Here is a 26,164-nt window from a genome sequence, read left to right as displayed (position 1 = left end):
GGGTTTGTGGGGAGATCGAGAAGCAACCAATCGAGACTGAGGCAGCGATCCAATCCTGCCCGCGGCAAAAAGCGGCCGCCTTCTCTCCCGGGTTGCGATGAGGAACCGTCCAGCGACGACGACGAGGAATCATCCAGCGACGATGACAGCGACGATGACGATGAATGGTTGGTTAGCGATAGCGGCGGCGAGGACTGCGACCAGGACGAGAATCAAGGTAAAACTCTAAATAATCCGCTTCTTTGTTTTGCTTCATTTTTATTATGTAAAATTTGGTCGTGCAATTCTGTGTAGCAAAAGAAATTCGTCGGCGTGTCTGCTTATATCTCCAGACTCCAGCAATTGCACAAATCTGCAGTTTTCCCCTTCTAGGTCATGCCTGGGTAGTGGGCATGTAACGGCCCTCATCCAAACTTGCTTGTGATTGACGCCGACTCATAGAGCAATGCTCCGTGATTGATTCCATAGAAAAGTCTGCTTAAAAAACCATTTTAATAGAAAGTATGTAGGAAATAATACAGCTTTCCAGTTTTCGACTGAACTACTACATTCTAATGAGGAAGGACTAGAGGCTATGTTCTACGAGACATTGAGTATGTGATGGCAATTTATGTTTTCAATCCATAGGTACTTTTGTTATGTGTCAATTGACTAGAGCAGTGTATTTTTTTAGCTTCCATATGTAAATTAAAATCTCGCTAGATTTTCTTCCTACCCACTGCAGGATTCACAGCGCTTTGGTCGGGTGGGCATTAGGGATTAGTTTGTTTACTTTTTTTTTGTTTTATGGCTGACGGTGTTAGAGTATGATGCAACTCTTTGCCGAGAGTAGCAGTAAATCTGCAACGGAGGATTACCAACCAACAATTAGCAATCACTAATGTAATAAAAATACTCTGGCACAGTTGGCCATTGGCTACAAACTCTTGGCTATATATAACTGCAAATTTGGTAGTGACCTGATCATACATGACATGAATACTGTTTGCTTTGTTTATTATTGCTAAAGAAATAGGGGAAGGTTATGTCTCCAAAGTACTCACCATGGAGACTGTGCTGGCTTCATAAACGTGGACTTGCTATGTAACAGAAATGAAGTTAAATATTTCAGTTCACACGATCGCATCCCACTAAATAACAAATACACTATCTAACATCATGTGTAGCCGGATTATCTCATTAAGTCAAGTAACTTATCTGCTACATAAAATCAGATAAAGCAGGAGCTGATTTCATTGACCTTTTTGTAGGAGCTGATGCACTTGGTAATTTCCCGAAGGCTGGTTGTAGCTACGAGGAGCAGAATCATATTTTGTTTACATATCCAAACATTAAACTTCTAGGGCCTCCACCAATTAGACTCTACCCTGCATTCAAAAATGGTACGCATGTATTTGGATCAGATTATAATCTTCATGATAAATCTGAAAGTAAGTGCCCCTTTAAGTTTTCTCATTCATTCTTACTCTGATTACTATACAATACATTATATTGTCATCAACTACTTGCTGTAATTCTTCTTCTTCTTTTTTTTTTGCAGCCAACATCATCAGTGTTGGGGATTGCTCAATTAAATGCCGATGCCGCCCAATGTCTTTGGTTCAGTTCATTGATATTAATATTGCTGGATATCATCATGCTCGGCCTGGACCTGCTAGGATCTTTGGTTTCATTGCGGCACGAGATGAAATTGAGCCCTTGCGCAATTATGTCTATAGGCGTCAGATTAGCAATTGTGAATCTGTACCTGTGAAGCGAAACACGGTAATGTTTTTCATGAAACATGATGGTTTTATTTGTTATGCTTATGCACTTTGAAAGGTCGCAAAATTATTTTGGTGCATGCTCCTATTTACCATTGTAAAAATACCTTTACATGAGAGACTTGCATCATGTCAGAGCTGCATGTCTTTTGCAATGACCATTTTCAGGCTTTAAACTTACAAGTGGGTGATGTTAATCTCAGTCTCTGCTACAATAAAAGAACAGCGTGCACTCTAAATAACAGCATATGCAAAGAGAAAGGGGATAATGTGGTTTGCAAACTCACAATTTTCTACATACTCCTTGTATCATTATGAAAATAGCCATGCATTAAACATTGAGACGTCCACATGTAGGCATTATTTCTTCGCAAGTCATCTTGCATATATGCTGCAAAAATTAACAATCTGCATGGTAATTCATATGCAAACTTGGGAACTATCTACATGGAAATGTATTTTAGTATATTTGGGATGCTCATCTCAACTCCATGCTGTTAGAAATTTACTTATCGGCAGTCTAAGTAATAATCCTACTCATAGAATCCCTACTGAAAGAGTGTCTATTTGTTGTTTCATACATATACAATCTTGGGTATGTGATTGATGAAGCCTCTGCAAGTACCTGATAAACTATTTAAATATTATTGTGCTGCAGGGCGTGGCACGTTTGTCACTGACCAGCCCAGCTCGAGTCATTTCAATGGTAGCCCGCGCATTGATCGAATTTGAGCTCTATGTCCGGACCAAGGACCGACCTGAAGATGAGCCCAAAGATGATTGCCTCATCGAGGGATGCACGGAGTTCACCAACTTGATTTCCTCAGTTTCATACGTTGAACACCGTCGCCTGTACGGCAACAACTGTGCATTGGATGTCAAGTTTGCGGTGTTGATCAATGCAGTGGAGGCCCGCATTGACGTTGAGGTCCTCCGCCTGGGTGACATTGCCAGTGGTATCAACCTGAAGGTATATGCCAAGACTAGTGGCTTCAGGGAGGTGATCCGACTCTTTGAAGATGCTGCTCCGAAGCCGGGTGCTGTGATGAGCTTTGTTGTTGCGGTGGAGACTCACAACTACCTTGATCTCTACATCGAAGGGTCTCCTGGAAACAATCCTGTCCTTGGGCAAAAGGAGGAGCAAGTGTCGCGCTCTTGGTGGAAGTGCAGCTTTGGCTCTAGTTATCACTGTATGGAAGAAGAAGTGGCAGAGCTGGGGAATTTTGGAGAAGTTTCAGTGAAGGTCAACTGGAAATCCTATACAAAGAGGGAATCCTGAAGATAGTAGCAGAAAAAAAAAATTCATTTGCTAACTTCCCCTGTTGCAGATTAAGCATGTTATTTCCGGAGGCCTGGTGTGCAAAGCTACTTACGTATCATTAAGTTTATATGGTTCTGCAAGTGTAACGTAATAGCAATGCCACATTCACTCATTGTATCTGCACGGAATTGACTTGCCTTGCATGATACAATACTGTTAGTAGAATAAGGATATGATTTCCCCTTCTGCGGTCTTCATCTGCTTACAAAATACTCGTTTCCGATCTCCGCATTTGCCTTTTATTTTCGATTTCATCACGAAAAACTTTGTTTGGCACCTATTAATATTTAATATTATCTTATATACATCTCTTTATATATCATTAAATCGAGCAGTAATTTTTCGGCGCGTCGTTTGTAGAATCTCGTAATCGAGGTGATGCGTGGCGTAATGTTCCGTACCCGACACTGACTAGTTATTATCAAGTGCTGCGACGTGTTGGGTCTGGGTGGGTGGATAGCTCGGAGGTTGCGTTGGGCTGGCTTTTGGCAAAGGCGAACCGTAATTGGGCCAGCTTCAGTTCGGCCCATTTGCCTATCAAGCCCTGATCTGAATCTGCAGCGGGTGCAGGCAGCAGGCGCCGTGCTGTGGCGCTGGCGCACGAAGGCGCCTCCGTCGCTCCACGTCCGGGCTGCCGGCGTGGACGAGCCGCGTGCCCGCAGGCCGCCAACTACGGTAGTAATACTGACGGCTTGGATTAGCCTGCTTTGAATTGGATTGGCCTGCTTTGACATTGGGAGCTTGGGGGAGAAACGAAAATTTACCTATACTTTGCTTATCTTTAACAAAACCTGTGGTAGTTGGAAGTGACTTTTATCACACATTGGAAAAAAAAATCAGGTAATCTTAATGTACACAAGCTCTTACAGGCGGTGAATTTGAACAACCACGCATGCATTTCCACACGTGCGTATACAGAGAATCGTACATGGTGCGCTGTGCATTTTCACACCTGCATGCCAAGACTGCCGTTGTGTCGAGCTACAGAGCAGAGCGGAGCCAAGTAAAGAGCTTATTCGGCTAATTAATCACCTGTTATGAATTTAACCAAATTGACGCCTCTTGTGCTCGCTAATAGCCAAGAAAGTTATTTAAAAATTAGATCCCTAGTTAATAATCAAAAAAAAATTCGACGACTCTCTTATTCATTTAGGATTCTAAGATAATACTTCAATTGTGATTGAATTTTAATTAGTAATTACTGTATACACTTTTTGAAACACATTCATATTTTTTTCACTTTACAACACATCTCACATATTGTATTCAACATGAAAATTCGTATTTTTCATATTTCCTCCAATACATGGATAAATGGTCTACAAGGTGATACAGATCATGCATATATAACTCAACTTAGTATTTCTATATTAACATATTTTAAAATCATATATTTGTTTACATTTGGATATTTCTATATAATTAACATGTAGATAATTAGATTAAGACTTAGCTATTTACTTTAGATTATTTTTAATAACAACATGCGTCGGTAATTAGATACAAATGTAGAAGGATATTTTAAGTTATTTTTATAATGACATGTATAGATAATTTAGATGAACATTATGTTGTTACTTTAGTTTATTTTGCATAATGCAAAGATGGGTAACTCAGATATCAATTTATGGGCTTACTTGAGAATATTTTCATAATGATAACGGTTGGTAGTTTTTTAGAAAAAAATATTAGATTCTACAGGATTGATGCCTAGATTTTTTAATTTTTATAAGAATTTTTGGTATTTATATTTTTTCCAGCATGTCATGTGAAAATTAATATGGAGTCTTCAATTGAAAAAAATAACGACACATAGCTAACGATCAAAATTGTTACCTTAAATCCTCTCATTTGTTAAATATTCTAACATAATACTTATATAGATATATAATTATTGTCTTCAAGCGATTGTGATAGACTTTAGTTAGTAATTACTCTACAATGTTTCCATTCATATTTATAATATTTATTTTTTCACCTTGCATCGCAGATTTTGCACTTGAATTTGTTTACTGAACCCTAAGTATGAGCTATATTTTAACATGAAAATCTATATTATACTTACTCTATACATTTATAAATATGACACATCTAGTGTATATACCTTAATTATTATTTTCTATACCAACAGTGTAAAAAATAGAAAATTTAAAATTATATATTGGTGTACTTTGGATATATTTTTAATGAAGGTTATTTGGATTCCAATTTTTAATAATGGTATATATGGATAATTTAGATGTAAATTTATGAGGTTATTTTAAGTTAGTTTTTATTGTTAGTGGTGTGAAATTAGATGCAAATTTAGGGGTTAATAATTTTTTACAATGGCATAAGTGGGTAATTTAGATGAAGATTTGGGGTTAGTTTAGTTTATTTTATATAATGGAAGGGGTGGGTAATTTATACATAGATTTAGGGGTTACTTTAGGCTATTTTCATAATAGCATAGGTGGGTAATTTTTTAGAAAAAATAATAGATCCAATGGCTATAATGATTTGAGACTACCGGTAGATGTTTTGTTTTTTTGAGAGAATTTTGAGAATTTCTCTCTTTTTTAAAAGTGTCCACTTAGGATTCTGTGGTAGCTTCGTGTGGAGACTAAAAAGGAGCATCAGAATTAGAGAATTAGTAATAGAGAATTAGTAATAGTAAGAAGCATGTCACGTAAAGAAACAGGCTAAATCAAACAGAGACCGATCGACTTATTCAAAAGAAAGAAACATTCCCCATCAGAATTCAGAATGCACTGCACTAGTCGCACGACGGCGGACACGACTCGAGGGGGTAGTACGTCTGGCCCGGCTTCCAGCCAACCGGGATCACGTCCTTGGATGTGACTTCTTCCTTGAAGTTGTAGGCAAACCATGGCATGCTGACTTGCATCGAGATGGGCGCTGTCACCGGGAGGGGCTTCTTGGCCGAACCCGAATCATCGTTGGTGTAGTTCCACTTGTTGGTGCCACGATCCCACGACATCGGATGCCAGGCGTCCTCCCCGGCGTTCCTGAGGCTGACCCGGATCTCGTGTTTGGCGGCCATGCCGCCGACGAAGACGACGGTGACGGCGAAGCTGTCGCTGGTGGCCCGGGGTCGACGCGGAACGCTGGGAAAGTGATGTGGGCTAGCGGGGAATAGGCGCAGTCCTCCCTGCCGTTTCATTACTTGGCAATAACGCACACGACGCACAAGGACGGATTGAAGAAGCAGAGGAAGAGGAAGGTCCGTGTAGAGTAGACACACAGTACGTACCATTTGTAGCGTACGGCGACGAGGCCGACGGCACGGAGCTCGTCTTTGCGGCCAGGTTGGGCCAATGTCCCCGAATGCCTCGAAGATGCTGGCACCTCCGGCGCACGACGGCACGCGGCACCGGTCGGTGACAGAGATACGATCAGAACCAGGATGCTGTGTGCCGCACGGCTTGCTCTCGGTACCGCCGACAATCAATCAATCAATAACAAATTAATGCAGCAGTGCCTGCACGTGCCATTCCAAGCTCGTGCTTGCGAGTAAAATAGGCTGTACATATGCAATAAAATAGGCTGTCAACTTCTTATCATTCAAACTTTTAAAGGAAAGGTTTTTTTTTTCTGAGCATCTTACCTAAAGAGCTGTTGCCTTGACCAATATCAGGATCAAAAGCCACCAGTACCATCGTCTAAACCTGTACGTGAAGGCCAAAACAATTGGAGACAGCATATTGCTCAAAACACGCACCACAACACAAGTACTGGCAGCACTGTTCATGCCAAACAAGCTCTATCCTACAGAATCATGCCAAATCCAGAAAAATCTTTGACAAGCTACAGAACATTACCAGGCATTATATTTGGATCAGGCAGTATTTCTCTTTGGCATTTGCACTCTGATTCGGAAAAGGCAGGTTGGGTGGTACACCTCCATATGCAGAGGAACAAAATGTCTACAGCATCGAAAACCAAAAACTCTAATCGATGAAATGTCTACAGAGGTTCAGAGGCTAACCTGGCGTTCCATTAACATCTTGTATGTCGTCTCCTTCAGTGCCCTGGCCTTCATGCTGTTCATCTCCTACAAATTTAACATACAGATTACTAGATTAGCGACAACAATAAGATACAAGCAGAGATAGAATTACAAGTATCCCAGCAACCTTCTTCAGGGTCATGAAGATATATGGGGTTGCTCAAATCAAACAAATCTTCTTACTCCCATCCCAGTCAATCGAGTTGTTTAGATATACCTCGACAACAGATCGCCGCACCTCCTGAGCATCCTCTTCAGGATCATCTTCAAGCACAGGAACATTGAGATCAAACCCATGAACTGTGCAGCTTGATTCAAATCAAACAAATCTCATTTGATGGAGGCTTTGATTTATTCAGGCTTAGTGGAATTGGAGAAAGAGGAGTGGAGATGAGAACAGTAGAGCTGTGCAGGCCTATTTATGCACATGTTTTCCATTTGCTTTGGCACGGATTGAAAAGTGTCGATGCAATTCAAAGTTTCGGTGAGAATGAAGAGATGGGATGAGCGCGGCTAGGGAAAATTCTTGACTATGGAAAAGGATTTGGCATTGTTGGGAATCGTTTTGCCAAGGGAAAAACTGGCGGGGTTGTTATTTTTCTATGAGATTTCTCGCGGGGCAGTTGGTTTGGCGCCGATGAGAAAAGACAGTTATCTCCGCGGTACAGCCCAATATTCCTGTGTCAAAATAAGTGTCTATTTAGAAAATTTCAAACATATAGTAGTGGTGAGAAATATCTATATTACCATAATAATTAATAGTAATTGTGATTGAAAATCATGCTGTCTTTTTAGTTTTATAGATCATAAATAAATGCACGTACATTGGAACCAGAAAAATTACATTAATTGATTATTTGATTGGCTCCTATGCGTTTCTCTACACGTTTTTTTTATTGATATAAGTGTTGCTTTAATTAGATAGGGTTTACTAGGAGGTAAAAAAATATTTTTTATGGAATAAATTTTAAAGTCTAAATGGACACTCTTTACAGGATGGGGGAGGCATGCAACAAGTAAAGTACTATAGTCGAGTACGAATAATCACGCCATTGCCGCGGCTTCTCTGACCCTCGACCAACGGAACGGAAGAGACGCCGAGCGAGAGGGCGCTACGTGGACCCAACCGGACCGTCCCCATTTCCAGGCCCACCCAAAATAGGAGCACGGCTGCCCACCATCTCCAGGCCCAAACAAAACTCCCTCATTTCCTGGCTGCTGGTGCTTTGTTCGCTCCCTCACAATTTGGCGATCGGCTCGGCTTCCTCGCGGTCGCCGAAAGCCTGGCGGCTCACGTCCGCTTCCTTGAGAATCCCAGAGACCAAGACGATCCCCAGCGCCTTTCCCTCGTTCCCGCGGAAGTTACATTAATTCTGCATGTACGCGTGCAAAGGAAACGCGAGAGCAAACCAACTCTTCTGCATATATTTTGAGACTGCGGCGGTGGTGGAAGATGAGGTTGCTGCAAGATACTATTTGCATAACCACCTGCTAGAAAGCCCCTAAAATATTCACAATTCAGATTAAATGCATACGAAATGGGGGTGAGTGCCATCTCAGCAAAACGAGATCCTTCTTTCCCCTCGGAAATACAGTGCCATCTTAGCAAATTTGCATACATGGCAGGTAATTAATTATCCATGAAATCAGACTAGCGCAAGATACCGGATTGGAGGGAGTATCCTATAGATGTTAATAAGGCAGACATTCCCTTAAAAAGGCTACACACACTTTGGCTGCCTTTGGGAAATTTTTATTATGCAAATTGTTTGCTAGTATACGTATATATGTATATGGGGATGAAACTCCTCTCACATATGATGAAACTTCCCCTTCTCGCCTCGTAAAGATCTTACCAAGTTAGCAAAATTGCTGATGTGACATAAAATTTAATGTCTATAAAACTCTTCATTAAACTCCCACTAAGACTGACCTCATAGTTTTATAATATACGATTGCAGATAGTAACAATTTCGATCAACCGAGCGCGAGTGAAAGAATGTAGGCTGAAATATGATTCATACCCTACTATTAAATTATATACTTGACTAACGTGGTACTGTAACGATTTCTTAAGCATATTGGTAGAATTGGGCTTCTGGAGACAAGCACAAGATAATTACAAGGAACATGGATAATTAGACAATTGCTTTATTAATTTTTGAAATAAATAAATCCTCCTTACACGTAAAACTCTAACATACTAGATAACAGGAACAAAATCATGATCTCAGAAAATATAATTAAAAAGCAGATCAGATCACGGCACACATACCGAGAAGCCATGATAACGAGCGGTGCTGACGGGATGACGACGGTGTTGCAGACGGATCACAGCAGCCGGTGTTGAAGATGACGGTACGCTGTAGCGCCTGACTTGGATGGAGAACAAGCCGCGATGACGATCTTGAGCAGTCGCGCGAAGTGCTTCCCAAAAACCTCATTCACCCTCTCTCAGTGCAGGATCACAAGGATGAGTGGTTCCGGAGACCTACTCCCCCACTCGCCGGTGCACGCCGACGCAACGGAATGGAGAAGACTACAGTGGTAGCACAACAGTATAGAAGAGGCAAAACCTAACTCGTATAGACCACCTTAGGGATACCTGAACTTAGGGGCCTTCGCGTATAGTAGTCTATGGTGCATCTTTTTCATGAGGGGGTGGTCCATATTTATAGGGAGGTAAACCCCAAGACGCTTGTCTATTAGCAATATGGGACCAATAGATGGTGTACCTCCTCTTACGCTAATGGGCCTTTGAGATTTATTCTGAATTATTTATATAGGCCAAGCTCATATATCTGACAATGCCCCACCAGATGTCAAATACCCATTTAGGCATTTTGCATGTTTCTTACTACTATTTGATACACTAGTGTTTGAACTTTTTCCTAGAGCTTCAAGCAACACTTATCCACAACTTGACAATGGACTATGCCTTGAATTGCTAGTTTTGCGCGGATAAGTTTCACTCAAAGTTATAACTAGTACCTAGCTGACAGTAGCCTACCCCGCGGGTGGAGCATATACATCGTACTTCTTAATCTCTTTCATGAACTTACTAGAGATCACCCAAATCTCATAAACTGCAACGTTTAACAGCTGGACTCATATAGGTGTGTTCTTTCAAGAATGCTCTGTAGGACATCTTCACTTATCAAAGCCAATAGAATCACATTAAAGCATATAGCCAACCTGCCTTACAGCACACATGCCTTACAACATTTGGGAGTATCGCATCTTCACTTAGAGAGGGTTAAATAGCTACTCTCCTCAGTTAACCAAAGCTTGTTTTTCCAAGATCCTAATTCACGGGATCTCCGATCACATAGGTTGGGTTACCACTATGGCAACTCAAATGGGTCTCATACACATCTCCCTCGATACATTTTCTATCACATTCCCTGATAGCCCTTTTGTGAAAGGATCTGCCAAGTTTTTATCCGTTTGAATATAAGTCACACTTTTTACTCCGAAGTTTCTCAATTTCTCGATAGACTTCAGTCATCTCTTTACATATCTTGATGCCTTCGCATTATCCTTAGCACTGTTCACTTTGACTATCACAGTTTAATTGTCACAGTTCATAAGGATGGCCGGCGTTGTTTTTTCAACCACAGGCAAGTCCATCAAGAGCTCATGCAGCCACTCTGCCTCAACAGTGGCTTTATTCCAAAGCAGTAAGTTCTGCCTCCATAGTTGTGTTGGGATACGAGGTAGGCTACACTAGCACAAATCAAAAATTTCTACCGCGTAAACCAGGAAAACTGCCGTATAAGGATCACGGGATTACCACTCGACGCACTACTGGTGCGGAAGATGTAGATTCGCGTCGATGCAGCGAAGTCGATCAATGTAGTCGTACGTAGTCGATCACGTCGACGTCCAGCAGCTCCTCAGCAGCTCGTCCACGTGCAGCAAGATCTCCCTCGTGCCGCGGCTCGTCATCGGCTCGTCGTGGCTCGTCGACGGCTCATCGTGGCTCGTCGGCAGCTCGTCCAAGTGCTGCAGGCGCAACACCTCCAAGGTATCCACACGTGCAGGGAGGAAGCGTCGTAAGTCGGACTGCTAGATCCGTGAGTTGCAACAGGCGAGGGCGTGGGAGGCGCGGCAGATGAGTTTCGCCAAAAAGGTGTAAACCCTAGGGCGCCCCCACCCCTCTATTTATAGAGGTTCATAACGGGCCTCTGGGTCCGAGGCCCATTAGTACTTCTAAACCTAATCCAACTCGGATCACATCCGAATTGGGCTTCCAGCCCCTTAAGTGTGCGACCCTATGGGTTCGGATACGTATAGACATGGCCCAAGTACTCCTACTCAGCCCAATAGTCGGTAGCGGCCTCTAGCAAGACGTGCCAACTCCTATACGCACACGAAGGTCATATCAGACGAACCATCACAACATTATATACATGCTATTCCCTTTGCCTCACGATATTTGGTCTAGCTTCAAGCCGACCGCTCTTTCTCGATCCTGTGATTCGGAATCCCTTTGTAGGTTAACTCTTAACCGTACGTAGCATGGCCATGCATTTTCGGATCCGATCACTCGAGGGGCCCAGAGATATCACTCTCAATCAGAGAGGGGCAAATCCTATCTTGATTGACCATGTCTCGTAGCATGCTTCTTGACAAACCCGAAAGCTACCTTTATAACTACCTTGTTACGGCGTAGCATTTGATAGCCCCTAAGTAAGTCAATCTACATCTTGAATACATGCGACAATCTCAGGTCTAAGGACAAAGTGTATATGTTGTTTAAAAAAGAGAACTATTTCTCATGTTGGGTCAGTCCTAGCACATGTCTCCACATGTGCCCACATTATTAGTTCAACATCTCCATGTCCATGACTTGTGAAACATAGTCATCAACTAATACATGTGCTAGTCTAATATTCATGTGCGTCCTCACATGAACTCCAACTAGGGACAACTTTAGAATAACCATACAAGTAAAGAGTTTCACACACAATTCACATAATTGCAAATCAATTCAAGTAGCCTTTAATGGATATTCAAGGAACACAACATAAATCATGGATACAAATGGAATATCATTATCTCTATGATTGCCTCTAGGGCATACCTCCAACAAGTTGACCTCATCAAAATAGTCCGTTTGCAAGACCTCCATGATATTGCGGTAAACACATACCCACTCGTGGCATAAAGCTCATCAGCATCTGAAATCCAGTTCAAGTCACTATATCCCTCAAGCACAACAGGGTGCCTAGAATAGTGAATCACATAACTCATAGTACCCACCAAGTAGCGCATAACCCTTTCAAGTGCAAGCCAATGATCAATACCCGGGTTTGACATGAACCTGCTCAATTTGCTCATAGCAAAAGATATGTCGGGTCTCGTTGCGCTAGCTAAGTACATGAGTGAACCGATAATCTGAGAGTATCTCAGTTGATTTTTCATAATTTTCTTATTCTTTCAAAGTATCACACTAGGATCATAAGGAGTTGGAGAAGGCTTGATGTCCATGTAGCCAAAGCGGCTCAAGATCTTCTCCACATAATAGGATTACGAAAGAGTAATCCCATTTTCATCTTAATCAGCTTAATGTTCAGAATAACATCAGCTTCTCCTAGATCTTTCATATCAAAACTTTTTGATAAAAAACACTTGACCTCATTGATCACATCAATATTGGTGCCAAAGATTAGTATGTCGTCCACATACAAGCATAATATAACTCCTTCACCCCCACTATCACACATTGACTTTCGCCAAGCACCCCCAAGTGCGCAAATAAGAAAGTGATGATTTTCTCCCATTCCACATCTCATATGGAGTTTGCTCTTTATTCCTATTCGGAACTCTATTTAGGATATAACATGAAGTCAATAAAACCTCCCCCCACCATGCTTTAGATAAGCCAACAATGTCTAACATGGCATTAACCAGATCAGTCAGCGTGCGATTTTTCCTCTTAGCAACCTCGTTTGATTCGGGCGAATAGGGAGGCGTCCTCTCATGAATAATACCATGTTCCTCACAGAATTCATCAAAGATTTTAGGAAAATATTCGCCACCACGATCTGACCTTAGACGCTTGATCTTTCTCTCTAGTTGATTCTCAACTTTAGCTTTATAGATTTTAAAGTAGTCTTACGCTTCATCCTTAGTTTGCAACAAATAAACATAGCAAATCTAGTCGCATCATCAATCAATGTCATGAAGTATCTCTTTTCACCTTTTGTCAACACACCATTCATCTCACAAAGATCAGAATGTATGAGTTCTAGAGGTGCCAAGTTTCTCTCCTCAGCTGCCTTGTGAGGCTTCCGAGGTTGCTTCGATTGCACACAGCTTTGGCACTTAGAACCTTTGGCAATGGTGAAGTTTGGAATTAAACACATGCTGGAAAGCCGAGGCATCAAACCAAAATTAACATGACATAGACGTGAATACCAAGTACTCGCATCATTACTAACATTGCCACAAATATGGTTCACTGACTTATTACAAAAATCTGCAAGGGAAAAGCGGAACAAGCCTCCACAATCATAACCTTTACCAACAAATTGTCCATGTTTCGATATGACTAATTTATTAAACTCTAAGACTACCTTAAACCCGTCCTTGCATAGAACCGAGCTGCTCAAAAGATTCTTATTGATAGTAGGGACATGCTGCACGTTCCTCAGCTACACGATCTTTCCTGAAATAAACTTCAGATCTACCGTGCCAACACCATGAACAGAAGCATGTGATCCATTTCCCATCAGGATGAAGGAATCATGAGCGACCTGGTAAGAAGAAAACATAGAAATGTTACCACACACATGAACATTGGCACCCGTATCAAGACACCAACTGGTAGATTGAAAAATTGAAAGAACAATAGGTAATAAATTACCATATCCATCTTCAATTTTGCCTATGGTCACCGTGTTGACATCCTTGGATCCAGATCTATGAGTAGCCCTTTTATCCTTGCGATTTGCGCGATTTGGACAATCCTTTGAGAAATGTCCTAGCTCGCCATAGGTATAGCAAGATAACTCGACTTTGTTCATCTTCTTCTTCTTGAAGGTAGTAGTCTTAACGACCTTATTTTTTTCCTTTATTCTTGTTGTGTGGGAACTTCTGCACCATGTTGGCGCTAGACTGGCCTTGAACTCCTTTATCAGCAGCATCTTTCATCCGAGCCTTCTCCTTAAAATCAAGAGATGCTATCAAGTTTTCAATTGATATCTCCTGTCTCCTATGTTTTAGAGTTGTGGCAAAATTCCGCAACATCTCTTGTCTCCTATGTTTTAGAGTTGTGGCAAAATTCCGCAACGTGGAAGGCAATTTTGCAATAATGCATCCAGCCACAAACTTGTCGGATATCTCACACTTGAGTTGCTCAAGTTCCTTCACAATGCACCGCACCTCATGCGTTTGCTCTACTATAGAACGATTGTTCACCATCTTGTAGTCTTGGAAGCTCTCCACGAGGTACAGTTCACTGCCTGCATCTATTGCACCACACTTCGTAACCAAAGCATCCCACAACTCCTTCGCATCTGTCGAGTCCACATAGACATCGATCAGATAGTCAGAGAGCACGCTGATGATACATCCCACGAAAAGATTATTGGCATTCGTGAACTTTTGCTGCTGCTCAGTAGTCAGTTCGTCTTCTGGTTTGCCTTTTCTCGTGTCCGAGATGTGCATCACATTAAGCCACATATGGACCTTTGATTGCCATCTCATCGGAAAAATTTTCTAGCCTAAGTGACTTAGCAAAACCAACCATCAAAAAATCAACAGATTGCCTATTATAAGATTTTTGGATTGTTGGATAATTAGGCAATTGCTGTATTAATTTTTAAAATAAATAAATCATGACAAGAGACAATCCTAGCATGCAAAACTCTAACATACTAGGCAGCAGCAACAACATAATCATGATCTTAAAAAATATGATTAAAAAGCAGATTATATCATGGCACACATATCGAGAAGCTGTGATGAGGAGCAGTGCTGATGGGACGACGACAGTGTTGCATACGGATCGCAGTAGCCAGCGCTGAAGATGCCGGTATGCTGCAACACCTGACTTGGATGGAGAATGAGCCGTGATGACGATCTTGAGGAGTCGCGCGGAGCGCTTCCCAAGAACCTTATCGGCCTTCTCCCAGTGCATGATCACATGGACGAGTGGTTCCAAAAACCTGCTCTCCTGCATGCCGACGCACGCCGACGCAACGAAATGAAGAAAACTACAGTGACGGCGCAGCAGTGTAGAAGAGACAAAATCTAACTCGTATAGACCACCTTAGAGTTACCCGAACTTAGGGGCCTTCCCGTATAATAGTCTGTGGTGCATCTTTTCTATGAGGGGGTGGTCCGTATTTATAGGGAGGAAAATCCCAACACCCTTGTCTATTAGCAATACGAGACTAATAGATGATGTACCCCTCTTACGCTAATGGACCTTTGCGATTTATTCTAAATTATTTATTCGGGCCAAGCCTATGTATCTAACACTTATCACGCCAATTGCCCATTACAGAGAAGAGAGAACAAGCTAAGAATAACCAGAATAATCCCCAGAAAGAATTAATATTTCCTGTATTCAGCTTTGACGAGACACCTCCAGATCTGTGTTCTACCTTGTCCTGCACCATCAGCAGCAGCAGCAGGTGGTGATTCCCCAAACCTGTTCCCATCAGATAACACACGGACAGATGGCTTAAGCTTTGGCAGTTGGCCGGTGAGCTTGTTGTTTCTGATATCAAGAAGCTCGAGTTTCGGCCATGTCGTGAGAGACTCCGGTATCTCCCCGGTGAGACTGTTATTGGGTAGGTCAAGCCTTTGAAGCCCTGTCAGTTTCGCAATGGCCGGCGATATCGTCCCTGACAAGTTGGCCACATACAGGTAGATCATGGATACACCTGACCTGTAGCATACCACACCAAACCAAGAGTCGCAAGGGTCGTTCCCCTTCCATGACCTTGCAAGGGAAAGCGGGTAGCCAAACCCCTCGGCCAAGTGCTCACCTGCGACGTCGCACGGCCCGGGCTCGTCCAAGCAGAAGCCGTTCCCGGCGACCACGTCGGCGGCCACGACGGCAGCAAACTCCGGCACCGGCCCCTGGAGGAAGTTGCCGGACAGGGAGACGTCCCTCAGGCTGGCGATCTTGCCCAGCGCCGCCGGCACCGCTCCGGTGAGGATGTTGTGCGACAGCCTCAGCGTCCTGATCGACGTGAGGTTCGCGACGATGGTGGCCGCCGCCGCCGCCGGGAACGGGCCTGCCACGGAGGCGTTGGAGGCGGAGAAGGTGCAGAGGTGGCGGCAGCCAGCGATGGCGTCGCGGAAGTGCCACCTCGATGCCAGCGGGAGGTTGTCCATGGTGAGGTGCCGCAGCGCGGGCTTCCCCAGCCCCTGGGGAGGGAGGTGAAGGCGTTGCCGTCGAGGGAGAGGTTGGTGAGGGAGGGGGCTCGCAACGGCGGGACGGCGCCGGAGAGTGCGTTGCCGGCGAGCTGGAGCGACTCGAGCGCGGTGAGCGAGGAGAGGGAGGAGGGGAGGGTCCCGGCCAGGCCCAACCCCGCGAGGTTGATGGTGGTGACGCGGCCAGAGGAGGAACACGAGATGCCCTTGAAGGAGCAGGCGTCGCCGCCGGCGGTCCAGGAAGAGGCGGCCTCGCGAAGGATCGAGCGAGGTCGGCGATGGCGTCGGCATCCGCCGCCGCCGCTGCAGCGAGGCAGCACGATAGGGGAGGGCGAGGAGAAAATGCTTCTTCCTCACCGCGTTGGTGGATTCTTGGCAATGGACGGTGGTCGGCATGGGTAGAGGTTGTCTTTACAAAAGAATGCTAATTTTACCTCTAATATCTTTTTAAGAAAAAATGAAAAAAAGAGAACTCCAACGGTTCTCCCAAACCTCCCCTAATCTTTTCACGACGTCAAAAAATAGCCACCCACCACGTATATTTTAGTGTTCGGATTCCTCCGCCAATCGTGATTCCCGCGCGCCAGCCCGACCTTTCCCGCGCGTGAGCACCACCCTTCCCGCACGCGCCGCAGCAGCGGCGGGGCGAGGGGCGGCGGCGGCAGGGTTAGGGCGGCAGCGCCGACGGGGCAAGTGGCGGGGCGGCGGCGGCGGCTGTGGCGAGGTCCGGCTTCCAGCGCATGCTCTCTATATCGGCCTTCGCGCCGCCGAAGCCACCGTCCCGCGACCCCAGGCCGACCCCTCCCCGAACCTCTTCGTCTCCGGTAGTGTCCCTCCTCCTCCTCCTCCTCCCCGTTCCTATTCGTTCCCCTTTTCTGGTGAGACCTATGGAGGCGATCTGCTCTGTTGATTTAGCTCGAATGTTGAATCAGTGACGCCGGTGGGTGGTCATGCGGTCTTGATTTTACCTATCGATTAGGCGTGGTAGCTCTGGATCTCGTCGTGGCCTAACCACAATTTTATGGACATCTTGTCTTTCCATCAGACTGGCTTTAGTGTCAGTTTGGCTCACAGGAATACGGTGCTCAATATTTCTATGTGAAAGTTAGCAACTACTGTTTCTGCTTAATCTTGCATGACCTGACACATAAATGAAACTATGCTATGATTATACTATTAAAAAGTGACGCAAAATTTGTAGAACTTGGTTCCTCCAGTTCTATGCATCTCAGTATGGTTACCTAGTTATTTAGCGTAAGGAGTCTATACAGCTAGAAAAGGAGCTCTTTTATCGTGCTCTTGAATCTGTCAGCCTGCAGAGTAGCATTTTTTACAAGTAGCATCTTTTATCGCTCCTCAAATTCTCATTGTAGTCTCTGATGTTGCCTTGTTCTGTCATTTTGTGGATCACTCTTCTTATGTTGCCTTGTTGCCCAGATGATATGCAACTCACTGCCGGAAACCTTAAATTTGCTGAGTGTTTTTTTTGCCGAGTGTTTTTTTTCGGACACTTGACAAACAAGCTCTTTGCCGAGTGCCGGGCTAAGAACACTCGGCAAAAAAAAACACTCAGCAAACATTGGACTTTGCCGAGTGTCAAAAAAAACACTCGGCAAAGAGTGGGTTTGCCGAGTGTAAACAAAAACACTCGGCAAAGAGTGGGGTTTGCCGAGTATTTTTTTTGACACTCGGCAAAATAATAATTTTTTTCCTCTTTCCACCTTGAAATTTTTTCTACTCCCCGCATACAACATGTGGTACTCCATGTTAAAGTTTGGTATATTTTTGAATTTGTTTTTATATTTATTTAATTAATTGCATTTCAAGAAAATTTTTGGTATAAGTCAAATTTGAACCGCAAGTGATTCAAATTATAGAATAAAATGAGTAGAAAAATGATATTCATGTTATTTGGCCCAATTTGAGACCTGACCCGTGAAATAAAAAGAAATTTCGAACATCTTGTTCAGGAAACACGACCACGAACGTGTGGCAGTGGTATTTTTAAATTGTAAAAAAAAACAAAGAAAGTCTGAAAATCATGAGATTTGTCATGATGTGATGATATCATATGTGGAGGATGTGGAAAAAAAATTGAGAATGTTTTGCACATTTCGTCACGTACGATGTTTACAAACCGAAGCATTTCAGAAGAAGAATAGCAACGTTGAGAAGGATTGGATAAGATTTGGAGTCAAAATGACGGTCGAGTTTGGATTTGACTACAAAACTTTTTGTATAGTCAATAGAGAATATATATTATTTCATGTGAATTTTTGACAATTTTTTGAAACTGTTGGATAATTTTTTTTTAAAATATCTTTGCCGAGTGTCCTAGGTTAGACACTCGGCAAAGCAACCCTTCACTGAGTGCCAGACCTGGACACTTGGTGATTTTTTTTTCCCAACCGAGGAGGACTTAGTCCCACCAGCACCGCACCCAGCCCCCTCCGTCTCTTCATTCCTATCCGCCACCCCCACCCGGCCCGCCCCCCACCTTCCTCTCTCCCTGTCGCCGTCACCCGCCTCCCAGCGCCGATCCCCGCCGCCGCCCGGCGCCGGCCCCCCTCTCCTTCCCCGGCTCCCTCTCCTCCGGCCAGATCCAGCCTCTTCTTCCCCGGCTCCCTCCCCTCCGGCCGGATCCGCCAGTGCGGATCCGGCGGCCCCCAGCTCTCTCCCCTCAGATCTGGGGTGGGCCAGGGGCGGCACGGGCCACGGAGCCATCCAGGAGCTCCGGGAGATGTCGGCGGTGGCTCCGGGTGGTGTCGGCGGTGGGCTTCCAGTAGCAGCGGGGGCTGGTGGCGTCGCGGCGGCGCTGTTGGGGGATGGCGGCAGGCTTTGTGGCGTGGCGGCGGGAGGCAAGGGTGGCGGCCTGGTGGCAGCGGGGTTCGTGGCTTGGCGGCAGGAGGCAAGGGTGGCGGCGGCCGACGGCAGTGGTGGCAGCTGGCGGTGGCGCTAGCTTGTTTTTTTTTTCCAAAAAATCATTGCCGAGTGTTTTTTGCCACTCGGCAAAGCCTTTGCCGAGTGCCCGACGTTCGACACTCGGCAAATCCACTGTTTGCTGTTCGCCGAGTGTTACACTCTGTTTGCCGAGTGTTTTTGGACCTTCGCCGAGTGTTTCGGGCACTCGGCAATTTACTGTTTCCGGTAGTGACTTTGCTTATTAGCTTATGTATTTGGCTTTTTATTATGTTTGAACTATCAGCCTGCAGACTTTTGCATATCAACCAAGAAAAAAAAATTAAATTGGTTTGGTTTCTTGTTGGGTTCTGTCTTACTAGCATTTCTTTTCATCCCTATTTGAAAGATATTGATGAGCAGCAGCCGCCAAGGTTTTTTTTTCAGTTTTTTTGTGCAGTCATACTGCATTGCGTATAGATTTGCAATTATTTTCTCCCCCTGACAGCTCCATTTTTGGTGCAGTTCCTTGATGGATGGGTTATTTTTGCTGAATACGCTAAACCCAGGCCGCTGCCCCAGCAAGCAGAGATGAATTCCCAGCCACAGCAATCATGGGGCCCTCCATCAGGTTCCTGAGGTTCACAGTAGATGAAGAACAGCTCACGGAGGCCTACATCCGGCCTTGGACTCACAGCAGATTGAAAGGCTGCCAATTCTGCATCTAATTTATACTAGATATTGTGTGTGCTGTCCCAGGTGTGAATGCCCTTGACGTTCCGATATTCTTACCGTGTTGGAGTGATTTTTCCTCGCCTCCATGGTATCCACACGAAGAGGTAGTTGCCAATCTGAATGCGGACCAAAACATGTGAGCAGCCTAATTAATGAGCTCAATACAATGACGTGGCCTGATTTGAAATATTGGGAGGTTAGTGTTTAACGTTCTGCTGTGGGTTGATATGTTTTGGGAGGGAAAACTTTTTAGTATAGCTCCCAATACCTTATTTTGGGAAAGAATTTTTTAGTGAACTCTTAGAGTTGCTCCAAGTAGGGTAGGGATGATGGGTTGGGTTGGATCATCGCCATGGGTGGTTTCTCTTATACTACTCGATCCAGTTGAGAGAAGGAAAGAAATGAAGATGGATACCAAGGCCAAGGCGCTCGACGCGGAGTCTCCTCCGCGTACTTAAATGGTTGGTCACAGCTTGTGCTGCGGTTTCACCACCAATACCAAGCCTAAATTATTCCAGCTAGCACAAAGCAATAATTCAGTTTCGGATTTGCCAGCTAAAAGATCGCCAGTTCCCAAGACGGGCGACGAAGGAAAGCTCGTCTTCTCAAAGTACCAGCTCGGCGCACTCACATGCTACGTCTTGATACGGTAAAAAAAAATAGAACCAGAGTTTTATTTTTAGGCAAATACTGTATGGCATTTCTAATTAGTATACTATCAATCAAGTACTAATTAAATTGTTTCCCAATTTATTTCTTTCCTAAAGTATAGACTATAGATCCAATCAGGTATCTTTTAAAAACTCCCAATCAATTCCAGCTAGATGAATCCTCGTAGGAGGGTGCATCGCGCGCCTCATCTTGCAGCTCGTGATCCAGCCGGGTACGCACTGGAACTCGCGAGTGATGGGTGATGAGTGCCGTGGTCTTTATCCTGCTCACTTAGAGGTGGAGGTGTGGCCGTTGGCTCGACAAGGCTAGCAAAAGAGCAGTCTTGTTTCCTTCTTTGCGCGGCACGCGGGATGCATCGTTGCCGTTGTTAAGGCAGCGGCGGTGCAGGAGTACCTAGCGTTGCCTTGGGTAGAGGACGTGGATATGGCTGCGTTTTGTGCAGCTTCCTTGCGTGTAGGCCCTTCCCATTATAGCCGGCAGACCTGAGTGCCCTTGTGATATTGTAAAAGCCTGAGGCTTAAATGCAGCCTGCCAGTAGGCATTTGCTTGTAGTCTTGTTATATGTCAAGTATCTTTACTCGTGTGTAACTTTTTGATTTGTCTTCGGACTTGAGTAAAAAATTACTCTGCTATTGAGGCTTTGTACCAGAGCTGGAATGCCTGTTGAGTTGGTAGTCTTGTGTCAAGAGTAGTATATCTTGTAGTCGATAGTTGAGCTGCTGGCTCGAGTAGTCGAGATGAGTTTCTGCTTAAAGCAATAACTCGAGTTCTTTTTGTCTACTACGGGTAGTAGCGACAGAGATGTTCTATGTTCCAAGAGTTTGGTACTTGTTCTCCTGAAAGTTCTTGTAGTCTGTAAGATCTGGGTCCTGTAACCTTGGATACAATGTAAGGACCTTCCCATGGTGAATTGAGTTTATGCAACCCTAACGTGTCTTGGATTTGTTTGAGGACCATGTCGCCTAAGTTGAAAGATCGTTCCTTGACATTGCGGTCGTGGTATCGTCTTAACCCGTCAAGGTATCTGGCTGATTGGACTAGTGCTGCGCATCTTGCTTCTTCTAGACTATCTAGATTAGTGCGCCTTGTTTCTTCTATCATTTCTTCATCGTATTGCTCGACTGAGGGAGATTGCCACATGATGTCTGCAGGTAATATAGCTTCTGAGCCATATACTAGAAAATAGGGAGAGAGCCCAGTAGTCTTGCATGGTTGGGTTCGTAGTCCCCACAGAGCATTGGGTAATTCCTTGAGCTATTTGCCGCCCTTTGTATTGCCGACGTCATGTAGTCGTTTCTTGAGAGCTTCGAGTATCATGCCATTGGCACGCTCGACTTGTCCATTGGCTCGTGGGTAAGCAACCGAGACGTAGCGGACGTTAATTCCACTATTTCTCGCAGTACAACCAGAAGTCATGATTGTTGAAGTTGGACCCTAGGTCTGTGATGATTCTGTTTGGAAAGCTGTAACAGTGTACAATTTCATCCAAGAAGTCGAGGACTCGGTCTGCCTTGGGGCAAGTGACTGGTTTGACCTTGATCTACTTGGTGAATTTGTCGATGGCCACGAGTACTCGGTTGAATCCTCCTGGTGCAGTTGGCAACGGCCCTATCATGTCGAGCCCCCAGCAGGCAAACGGCCATGTTCGAGGTATTGTGACTAGCTTGTAGGTAGGGACATGTTTCTGTTTAGTGAAGAATTGACAGCCTTTGCACTTCCGAACTAACTGTTTAGCGTCGGCCAGAGCCATGGGCCAGTAGAAACCTGCTCTGAAAGCCTTGCCGACTATTGTTCGTGAGGATGCATGGTTGCCGCAGATCCCCTTGTGAATTTCTTCTAAAATTTCTTGGCCATCTTCACGGGTAACACACTTCATGAGTACTCCTGGTGATGTACTTTTTCTGTAAAGCTTGTCGCTGACTAGAATGTAGTTTTTGCCTCGTCGGGAAATTTGCTCAGCTTGATTTTTGTCAGAAGGTAACTTGTGGTCCTTGATGTAGTCGATGAAGGGTGTCCTCCAGTCGACTTCTATCATCATGATTTCTCGAGTGATGTCTGTAGTCTGGACTACCTTTGGGGAGATGAGAAGTACGCCTGCACCGGCTCCTTTGAGTTTGAGGGATCCGTCAAAATACATTACCCAGTGCTCTGGCCGCTCAACTGGCGTTGGTACTTGGTTTTCAGTCCATTCGGCCACGAAGTCGACCAAAGCCTAGGATTTGATGGCTATCCTTGGTTTAAAGTCCAAGGTTAGAGCTCCGAGTTCAACTGCCCATTTGGAGATTCTACCTGTGGTGTCTTTGTTGTGGAGAATTTCACAAGAAGTCAGTGATGACTGTGATGCTATGTTCTTGGAAGTAATGGCGTAGTTTTCGTGAGGTGAGCAGAATTGCTTATAGGAGTTTCTGTATCGGTGAGTACCGAGTTTTGGAGTCCGAGAGTACTTCACTAACGAAGTACACAGGTCTTTGGATTTTGTAAACGTGGCCTGGTTCAGACCGTTCAACTACTATTGCCGTGCTGATGATGTGAGTAGTAGCTGCTATGTATAGGAGCAAGTCCTCGTTTGGAGATGGAGTAGTGAGGATTGGAGGCTTTGACAGAAAGTCTTTGAGTTGTGTTAATGCCTTGTCTGCCTCTTCTGTCCATTTGAACTTGTCCTGTCGTTTGAGAAGCTTGAAGAAGGGTAGTCCCCGTTCTCCAAGTCTCGAGATAAACCGATTGAGGGCTGCCATGCAACCTGTAAGTTTCTGCACATCCTTGATGCTAGTTGGTGCTTGCATGTTTGTGATGGCAGATATTTTCTCCGGGTTGGCCTCGATGCCGTGATGGCTAATGATGAACCCGAGTAGTTTGCCGGAAGGTACTCCAAAAATGCACTTGGTAGCATTGAGTTTCCATCGAAAAGCTCGTAGACTTGAGAAAGTTTCCTCCAAATCGGTGATGAGTTCCTCCTGGTTTCGTGTTTTGACGACTATGTCATCCACGTAAGCTTCAACATTGCGATGTAGCTGCTTTTCAAAGCACATCTGTATAGCTTGTTGATAGGTTGCCCCTGCATTTTTTACTCCAAATGATATTGTCTTGTAGCAAAAAGGCCTAAATGGTGTGATGAAGGCTGTTTTAGCTTGATCTTCTTCTTTGAGGCTTATCTGATGGTAGCCTGAGTAACAGTCAAGAAAGCATAGTAAAGCGCACCCAGCAGTGTAGTCGACCACTTGGTCGATCCTGGGTAGTTCGAAAGGGTCTTTTGGACAGTGTTTGTTGAGGTCGGTGTAGTCGATGCACATTCTCCACTCGTTGTTTTTCTTGCGGACGAGTACGGGATTGGCAAGCCAGTCAGGGTGAAAGACTTCTTTGATGAACCCTGCTGCGAGTAGCTTGGCTAGCTCTTTTTTGATTACTTCTTGTCTGTCTTGGGCGAACCTGCGGAGTCACTGCCGTTTTGGGGTAGCTTTGGGGTCAACATTTAGAGAATGCTCAATTAGCTCCTTGGGCACATCGGGCATGTCAGCTGGTTTCCAAGCGAAGATATCATGGTTAGCCCGAAGGAAACTGATGAGCACGGTTTCCTATTTAGGATCTAGCCCTGTTCCGATCAGGGCTGTCTTGGAAGAGTCGCCTGTCTGGAGATCGACTGCTTTGAAGTCTTTCTCGCTTGCTGGCTTTACTTTTGTGGATCCCAACTTATTTTCTGGGATCTCGAGTTCGGTTGGGTGAAGTTTCTTTGAAGCTGTGAAGTATACTCAGTGCGGTAGTGTTCCTTAGTTCCAAAGGTAACTGGGAGGATGACTTGTCCTAGCGGTATAGCTGCGTTTCCTGGTACGATGCCGTAGAAGGGTGAATCTGTTGGAGTGAGCATTTCCGTGACGTCGAGGCACATCTTTCTTAGTGTTTTGGTGAAAATGACGTTGAGTCCACTGCCACCATCGATGAGTACCTTTGTCAGCTTTGATCCTGCCACAATGGGATTGAGAACTAGAGGGAATTTCGTCCACTGGTCTTTTCTGCTAAAGGATATGGGTACTTCTGACCATTTTAGCGGTGTTGGATCTATTGGCTCGATGGACATGATTTCCCTGAGTACGAGTTTGCTGGCTCGCTTGGATGCGGTGCCTGGGATTCCGCCAAAGATGGCGTTGATGTTCTTGGAGGCGGTTTGGAAGTCGCCCTCTTCTTCTTCATCGTTGTGGACTTTGTTCTTGCCCTTGTCTTTTTTCTTGCTGTATTCTTCAGGGGGTGGTGGTGCGGGTAAGTCTTGCATTACTCAACGCATGGTGTAGTAGTCTATTGCCGAGTGTTTGCTAGTCGGGTGCCATAGGCACTGCTTTTTGAGTAGTTCAGTAAAGGTGGCCTTCGTCGTTTTTGCGGGACCCCCTTTTCCCGGAGTTAGTCATGGCAGCAACGGTGTTGTCGGGCTTCCTTTTGTGATTCTGATTACTCGAAAAGTTGTTTCGAGTATCATTGTGTCGACGTCTATCCTGATCATTATTTTTGTTGTCGCGTCCACGGTTGCGATGAGAGCCGAACCATTCTCGTTCTTTGTCTTCTTCATGTGCCCACTGTTGTACCATGACTTTGAAGTCTTTGACATTAGCTGGTTGTCGTCTACCGAAGTCTTGGTATGTTCGCCGATCGTAGAGTCCGTTCTGGAAACACTCGATGACGTCTGTTTCTGAGATGTCAACTATAGTAGCCTTCTTTTTGAAAAATCGTCGTAAGTAGTCGCGTAGTGTTTCACCTTCTTTTTGCTTACTTTGACTCAAGTCGATCTTGTTGCCCAGTCTAGCCATGGAGCCGGCATAATTGTTGGTGAAAGCCTTTGTCGAATCTGCCCAAGAGTCGATTGATTTGGGTTTGAGTGACTCAAGCCATGTCAGTGGTGCGGGTTCCATGCGGATGGGAAAGTGGATGACTTTGGTGTTGTTATTACCCCCAGCTGCCTGGACTGCCAGCGAGTAGCATCGCAGCCATTGAATTGGGTCTTGCTTGCCGTCATACTTGGTTATTCTTGTTGGTTTGAACTTCTCGGGTAGTCTTGTCCTCATTACCCAGTTTGTGAAAGCAGGAAAGTGATTGTAGTTGTCGACTTCTCGCTCACGCCGACTGTTGAGTACTTCTCGTAGATCACTGAAATTTGACACTTCGTGATTTTTTCGAGTAGGGCGAGGAGTTTTTATGGAGTTAGTGCAGCTGACTTCTCCAACGTTCTTTTGGCGTATTGGGGCATTGTGCTTACTCAGACCTTGGCTGTGTTGCTGAGGTTGGTTTACAACTTCGTTGTCGTTTCTTTGTACATTGTTGTTGTTAGCTGCGGCACCTCTACTGCCCTCTTGATGACCCGTGATGCGGGGAACGGACGGGATCGGTGGC

At 44.7% G+C, this 26,164-nt stretch overlaps 1 protein-coding gene across 1 annotated transcript; it reads left to right on the top strand.

The window, feature by feature from the left end:
- The first annotated feature begins 81 nt into the window (after positions 1-81).
- LOC101764985 lies at positions 82-3,311 on the top strand. Its single transcript, XM_004962619.2, has 4 exons — positions 82-217; positions 1,251-1,430; positions 1,541-1,764; positions 2,422-3,311. The coding sequence occupies exons 3-4, from the start codon at positions 1,591-1,593 to the stop codon at positions 3,040-3,042; spliced, it is 795 nt and encodes a 264-aa protein (XP_004962676.1). The 5' UTR covers positions 82-217; positions 1,251-1,430; positions 1,541-1,590; the 3' UTR covers positions 3,043-3,311.
- The last annotated feature ends 22,853 nt before the right edge of the window (positions 3,312-26,164 follow it).

Source organism: Setaria italica, chromosome III, assembly GCF_000263155.2.
Source record: "Setaria italica strain Yugu1 chromosome III, Setaria_italica_v2.0, whole genome shotgun sequence".
NCBI classification, from domain to species: Eukaryota; Viridiplantae; Streptophyta; class Magnoliopsida; order Poales; family Poaceae; genus Setaria; species Setaria italica.
The sequence above is the reverse complement of the archived record's forward strand: the minus strand, read 5'-3'. Positions and strand labels throughout refer to the sequence as shown.

What these genes read in the sequence shown, in the direction of transcription:
- LOC101764985 (XM_004962619.2), top strand. Translation starts at nt 1,591, where the DNA reads ATGTCTTTGGTTCAGTTCATTGATATTAATATTGCTGGATATCATCAT. An exon ending in TACCTGTGAAGCGAAACACG is followed by an intron (nt 1,765 to 2,421) that starts GTAATGTTTTTC and finishes ATTGTGCTGCAG; the next exon opens with GGCGTGGCACGTTTGTCACT.